The following is a 7,118-nucleotide window of genomic DNA, read 5'->3' as shown; positions in this document are numbered from 1 at the left end:
TTTTTAATATATATATCTTATTCTCCCCAAAAGATTTTAATGTATATATATATACAAAATTGGGCTAAACATGTTGGATTAAATAAGGCTTGTAATAAGTTGGCCAGTCAAACCCCTGTTTGCCTTCCACTATGTATCAGAAAGGGCCAATTAATAAATGGGTCAAGTTTGTCGACGCTTTAATCGGGCTTGTGCCAGGGCCTGAAATTGAGACCCCTATAGTACAAGGAGCTCTGAGTAATTTACTCTAATATTTTTCATTCTTTAGGCTATGTTTGCTAACCAAGAAAAGAAAAGAAAAGCGATTTTCCCTCTGAGTAACCAAAGAAGGAATTTTTTCAATTACAGTCCACCACAACGAAAATTAAAAATTTCCTTTTTTTTTTTTTTAAGAGGTAAACAATGATGCAGCACATTCAGTCCCCATGGTCAATTGGTCATAAAGAAGACCCGTTTTCCTCGCCGCTGGACACTGAATCCATCCATGAGTGATCTGTGATTCATCGCTCCAACCAAGAGGATTATATCATGGAAAACGGAATTACCAATAAAACCGACAACCTTCGACATAAGATATTCCAGAGAAAATTTGAGGAACGCTCTTTCAATCTGTTTATTTCTTCCTCTGTCGACTCTTTATGCAAATCTTATTATCCGAGAAGAGCCCAAAAAATTACAAAGAGACGAAGGAGACAATGCTGAAAGTAACTCTCCACGCGTTTTACCAACGTTAGACTTGCCTTTCCTTTTCTGTTCCTCAGAAAATTTCCAATTTTTTACTCTTTAATCGTTGAACTAAGCGTGGGCCGTGCCGTGGGCTCCCTTTCTGAATAGGAAAGTAGATGGAGGTCTTCTGTCAAGTCGAGGCCTGGTGATGTCTTCCCTTCTCCTGCCATGGTGAATTAGGCACAGGGTTCCTTCCGAGGGAAAAAACCTATGAGGACCCACTTGTACTCAAATCCTCCAATCAAAGTTACAGAAAAAGAGAATTCTGCGGGACCCATAAGCTAGCGAATCAATTTGCCGACACAGACATTCCTTCCCTCCCTCTTTCCCTAGATCTGGAGTTCTGGTTTTTGTTCTGAGATTTCAAGAGCGGAGAAGCCCAGGATAGCAAAATAAAATCCTGGGCTTTTTTTCCTTTCTCCTCTGTCCCAATTTTTTTTTTTTTTTTTTCTAATATTCTTTGGATAAAGAAATGGGAATGGTGGAACTTCAAGAAAATGGGAGCAGAGATGGACTATCAAACCTTCCCTTGGGAGCTAAAAACAAATACAGGAGGATGGATTCGGAGGTCTCGGAGAACGAAGACCCCTCGTATCATTATCATCTTCATCAACAGATTGGGAACAACAATACGAAGATATACGTTTTCTTTTGTGTTGTCTTCGCCTCTCTCAATTCTGTGCTACTTGGCTACGGTGAGTTCCTTGTTTGTGTTTTTTGGTTCCCTCTTTGATTTGTTTTTCTTTTCTGTAAAAAGACCCATCTGGCAATTAGTGGCCTCAATTATTTTTTTCTCCACATAGAAAACTCATGTCCCATTAGCCATTGTTGGTTCTGTCTTCTCTCATACTAAAAAGGTAAGGAACAGATTTGTTTTTGTGGTTGGGAGTTTGGTGGAATGGTAATATAAAAGCTTAAGGAACAGATCTGTTCTAGTGGTTGGAAGTTTTGTGGATAATGTCACTAGTATGTCCATATTTACAATGCTCTTCATTAGCCAAGAACTCCCATTATTTGACAATGCAGGAACAGTGATTGTTTTTAGTCCCCCAAAACTCATCTTCTCATTTGCACTTCCTCTATAATGATGGTACATTTCGTTATTCAAAATTTTGAAGTTGGCATGGATACATGAAAATTTTTAATTTATTTTAATTGGGACTAATATGGGAAGAATGTCATATTACAGGTTATGCACTGTGTGATCAACTGATTGCTCTTGCCAATTCCAATTTTTCCACTGCTGTCTTACTTCTAGAACAGTAATTTCAAAATGAATCCGAAGTATAGAGCTTTGAGTTTTTGATTTTCTGCAGATGTGGGTGTTATGAGTGGAGCTATCCTATTCATTCAGGAAGATCTGAAGATAACAGACGTGCAAGAAGAAGTACTTGTTGGCTGCTTAAGCATCATCTCACTTTTTGGCAGTTTAGCTGGTGGTAAAACTTCTGACACCATTGGTAGAAAATGGACAATGGCCTTAGCTTCTATTATATTTCAAACAGGTGCAGCTATAATGGCGCTTGCTCCTTCTTTCCGAGTACTAATGATAGGAAGACTCCTTGCTGGGATAGGGATTGGTTTTGGAGTCATGATTGCCCCTGTTTACATTGCTGAGATATCACCCACCATTGACAGAGGATCTTTCACTTCCTTCCCTGAGATTTTCATAAACTTTGGAATTCTTCTTGGATATGTCTCAAACTATGCATTTTCCGGTCTTTCACCGCACATAAGCTGGAGAATAATGCTTGCAGTTGGAATCCTACCTTCAGTCTTTATTGGGTTTGCTTTGTTCATCATACCTGAGTCACCCAGGTGGTTGGTGACGCAGAACCGGGTTGAAGAAGCAAGGTTGGTCCTGCTGAAGACAATCGACAATGAGAGAGAGGTGGAACAGAGACTTGAAGAGATACAGCAAGCAGCTGGGACTACTAACGCACAGAAGTATGAAGAGAAAGCTATATGGAGAGAACTCATAAGCCCTTCTCCTGTAGTTCGTCGAATGCTGATAACTGGATTTGGAATTCAATGTTTCCAGCAGATCACTGGTATGGATGCAACTGTGTATTACAGCCCCACAATCTTCAGAGAAGCTGGGATTGAGGACAAGACCATGGTGCTTGCTGCAACTATTGCTGTTGGATTTGCAAAGACTATTTTCATTTTGGTTGCCATTGTATTGATTGACAAGGTCGGGAGAAAACCACTGCTATACGTGAGCACAATTGGGATGACTACGTGTTTGTTGGGATTAAGCCTTACTCTTTGTTTAATTAGGGGTGGAGCTTCCATTCCACTGTCAATTTTAGCTGTTTGTGGGAATGTTGCTTTCTTCTCAGTTGGAATTGGTCCAGTTTGCTGGGTTGTGACATCTGAAATCTTCCCTCTCAAATTGCGTGCTCAAGCAGCAGCACTTGGAGCTGTGGGGAATAGGGTGAGCAGCGGCCTAATTGCCATGTCCTTCCTGTCCATTTCTCGTGCGATTACAGTGGCAGGAACACTCTTCATCTTTTTCCTGATTTCAGCTCTCTCTATTGCCTTTGTTTATTTTTTTGTTCCCGAAACAAAGGGGAAGTCTCTGGAAGAGATTGAGTTGCTTTATCAAAATATGGAAGGATGGCGAGGTGGTGAGGTTGAGCTTGGAGATGTGGAACATCTAGTGCAAAAACAATGACTGGCTTTTACACCAGTTTGATGAACCAAAATCTTCCAGCATGTCTTTCAACTCTACAATTAGCTTGAAGGAAGATAGGGAACCTTCTCATGTTCACAGAATTGACATGTTTTAGTTGGAAATCTTTCTGGTTTCCACTGTACAGGATTTCTAGTTGAATCCAAGCTGCTGAACGTGAGCTATACAGCTATAAGAACTTGCTTTATAATCCATTCAACCAGGAGGGGCAATTTATCTGTGTCAGAATTACATTCCTATTTATTAAGAAGCCTTCCTAGACTTATTGAGAGCCTATGTATATCTGTGTCAGAATTACATTCCTATTTATTCAGAAGCCTTCCTAGACTTATTGAGAGCCTATGTATACAGCCCCTCCTATAATCATACACCTGGGAAACTATTAGAAGTTGATTTTAGATCTTAGAGTGCATTTTATTTCTTTAGGAAATAGAAACAATTGATTCGGTCCTCATTCTATTCAAAAGAAAATGTCTTCCTTGTCTTAATTTGTAAATGTAATGTTCCTTTGAGGTGGAATATGGATGGCGAGACAGATTTGTGAAACAGTGGAAATCAATCTTGTGAAATTACCTGCAAAATCTCCAAATCGTGGGGCTTGGGTGGCCTAGCTCTCTTCCTTCAAGAGTAAGTATTCAATTCTTCATCACTAATTTATCAGTAACTATCTTAAAGTTTTCAGCTTAAGGGACTGGTATGGTATGATTTATACTTTGATTTTGGATTGACTACACTGAAATAATCAAGAAGATATCTGGTCAAGAAATTGAAATTGATTTCTGGTTAAGAAATTGAAATTGTTTTGGTTGCATCTTTCAGAAATATTTCAAGAAAATAAAATCCATTTGGTAGTTCAATTTTTAATAATAGATTCTCTCTCTTATTGACTATATTTCTTTAGGAGAGGGGTTCTCCACATTGGACAAATAATAATAATGGCATGAGAAATGGTATCATCCACATGAGGCTGTACGAACAAGAGAGGAGAGAAAATAACAAAAGACCCATCTAAAAGGGCGCACAATACATGAAAAAAGATTTGTTCAACTGGTCGTTCGACTATTATAGTCTTAAATGAAATACATCAAAAATTAGCACGAAAAAAAAAAAAAAAAACACAATAGACACTACACGTGTTCATTGTGATACTCATGGCCAAGCATAGCTGCTTACCACAGTTGGATATATAAGAGCTGCACAACAGAGGGTAGCTAGGTTGGTTAGTTGGCAGCTGAGGTGTACACACAGGCTTATTTAACCTACCTCGTTTATGTATATTAAGCCAATTTGTGAGGGAAACTGGGTCTTCTCTGTGGTTCCCAAGGTCACATATATCATATGCAGCCAACCACATGACCCAAAGTTGGTGTCTATTTGGTGGATATAAATGGGACCTCCGGCAGGTTACCACGGGCCAGCCGGTGGGCACCCACCGATGGTGCTAACCTGCCAGATTGCATTAAGTGGATGTGGAGCCCACAACCTCAAACCCATAGACCATCAATTCCCTTAGGTTGATAGGGCTTCTCCTCTGGTCATATAGCACTAGACTTGTAGAGAATAGGTAGGTTACAAGAGGTTAATTCAGTTTAATTTTAAGCCCCTGAAACCAAATAGACCCTAGTGCTCTAATTGAACCATTATATAAATGGGATTCCTATGTTTCTTCTCTCATTCTTACAACATTCTCACCTTTGTAAATCGATGGAGAGAAATGAGAGGAGAAGAAGAGAAGAAGAGAAGAAGAGAAGAAGAAGAAGAAGAAGGTTGGAGATTGTTGCATATTGGTTGTTCTTGTTGGCAATCTTGGCCATGTGTCAATGATGAGGTGGTCAGAGGTGATGTCGTGGTTGTGTATGATCATTAAGTTATCTTGATAGTGCTCAAAGTAGTGTCACACATTACATGTGTGAAAGTGGAAGTAGTGTGTGACGGACCCTTCATTAAAAGGGAAGAAATCATTGTTTTATACAATAGCAACATGTTTGAGGGTATTTTTAGAAATCTAGATGAAAGATTTAAAACAAGACATGTGCATGTAAGTTATAGATCCTTGAGCTTTGTGTCTATCACAATTGGAATCACATCGATCGGATATCAGAGTAAAAAAGATACGACATGTTCTTCAAGCCAATGTGTAAATTGAAAAAGGCAATGTCTTATACATTAGTTGGGTTCAATCGCATTTTTTAGATTTATGCATTACATCTAGGTTGAAGGCCTAGAAATGAGAAATGTAGTCCTTTGAGTTCTCTATCCGTAAAAAAATGATTGAGTCAATGGAATTTGGATGAAAGAGATATGATCATTTTCGTATGATCGCTCTGAAACAGGGCTAACTCAGTTTCTCAAGACATGTTCAGTTCACATAACTTTGAGTTAAAATTTTAAATATTTTGAAGAATAATTAGAGGAATGATATTTTTGCAAAGGTTGTAGATATTTGAGTTTGTTTTTCAGAAGCAATAAGAATTGGTTCAATTGGAGTTATAGATAAAAAGAGATGACTCCCGCACTGAGGTAAGTTCAATTTGCTAGAGTAGATTCCAGTCTGAACCAATGGTTAAACCTACACGATTTTAGAGCTTTTGTTGGACCTTTTTATGTGGATTTTGTGGATTATTTTTAGAACTTCTTAAAGAACAAAAATATAAAAAAGCCCTAAAAGAGAAAAAATGAGAAAAGAGAAGAAGAAGCCAAGTGTTTGTGTGCTCTCATGCCAAAATCTTGAGAAAAATCTATCTCTGAAGATTTTGGTGTATTGAATACTTTAATACCATCACCACCAAGCTTGAGAAGTCATTAAATCCAACATTGAAGGGGTTTTGGAGTTCTTTAAAGACAAATAAGCTTCTTATGTGTGATAGAAGAAGAAGAAGGAAAAGTCAAAGAAGAAGGACCACCATCTTTAACTCTTAAAGGTTTCCAGATTCTTCATTTCATTAAAGACAAAGAAGCTCCTTATGTGATAAAAGAAAAAGAAGGAGAAGATAAAGAACATGATGGACCATCTTCTCTTTTGAAGATGAATCATCAAAGAGGGAAAGTTGAAGATTCCAGTGTATCTGAAAATCTCAGAGAAGCTCTCCACCCCTTGCTAGTCAAGGGAGGTAATCTCTACTCACCAAGTCCTATTTTGTATGATATAGATTGTTAAAGTTACATAACGTAAGGTATTAACTGTAAGGGAAAGGAGTTGTACTCATATTTATCATCATATGCATTGTAAAAAGTGGGTGAAACCTTAGCCTAAGTTCTATCTCAGGTTAAAGTAGGTGTCATAGTAGCTGGACTGTTGTAACAGTCACAAGCTAGTTGAGTATTGAGCAAAATACAAAACCCAAAAAGGATATTGCTCCGTGGAGTAGGCAGTGAGCTGAACCACGTATATTTTGTGTCATTTGTGTATACTTGTATATTGGAGTGCGTAGACTGTGAATGAATGTAAGATGGGTACATATGTTTGTCTAGTAGACCTGACAAGTGAGTGGTGCAAGATGGACAAACATATTATTGTGTGTGTTGAACAGAATACAAGGTAACTTCAAACGGACATTTCCAGGAAAGATTTAATAGACACTGTTGACCCCCCTCCCAGTGTCAACTTGGGATCAATAGAGATGAAGGTTGTTGCTCATTTCTATTGTACATGCTACCTGTCCAAATTCCTGCTATTTTACATGTTCTTCCACTACAA

At 38.3% G+C, this 7,118-nt stretch overlaps 1 protein-coding gene across 1 annotated transcript; it reads left to right on the top strand.

Annotated features, from left to right (window-relative positions):
* The first annotated feature begins 553 nt into the window (after positions 1–553).
* On the top strand, positions 554–3,976 carry LOC122065495 (probable polyol transporter 4). The gene is made up of 2 exons (XM_042629300.1): positions 554–1,421; positions 2,043–3,976. Exons 1-2 carry the CDS (start codon positions 1,199–1,201, stop codon positions 3,401–3,403), a joined length of 1,584 nt encoding a protein of 527 aa, XP_042485234.1. The 5' UTR covers positions 554–1,198; the 3' UTR covers positions 3,404–3,976.
* The last annotated feature ends 3,142 nt before the right edge of the window (positions 3,977–7,118 follow it).

The sequence above is a fragment of the Macadamia integrifolia genome, unplaced genomic scaffold (genome assembly GCF_013358625.1).
Source record: "Macadamia integrifolia cultivar HAES 741 unplaced genomic scaffold, SCU_Mint_v3 scaffold2043, whole genome shotgun sequence".
NCBI classification, from domain to species: Eukaryota; Viridiplantae; Streptophyta; class Magnoliopsida; order Proteales; family Proteaceae; genus Macadamia; species Macadamia integrifolia.
This window is presented reverse-complemented; position numbering and strand designations above follow the sequence as displayed.

Bases quoted from the DNA above. Each gene is read 5' to 3' on its own strand.
- LOC122065495 (XM_042629300.1), top strand. From the start codon at position 1,199: ATGGGAATGGTGGAACTTCAAGAAAATGGGAGCAGAGATGGACTATCA. The intron at 1,422-2,042 runs GTGAGTTCCTTG...GATTTTCTGCAG, and splicing joins TTCTGTGCTACTTGGCTACG to ATGTGGGTGTTATGAGTGGA.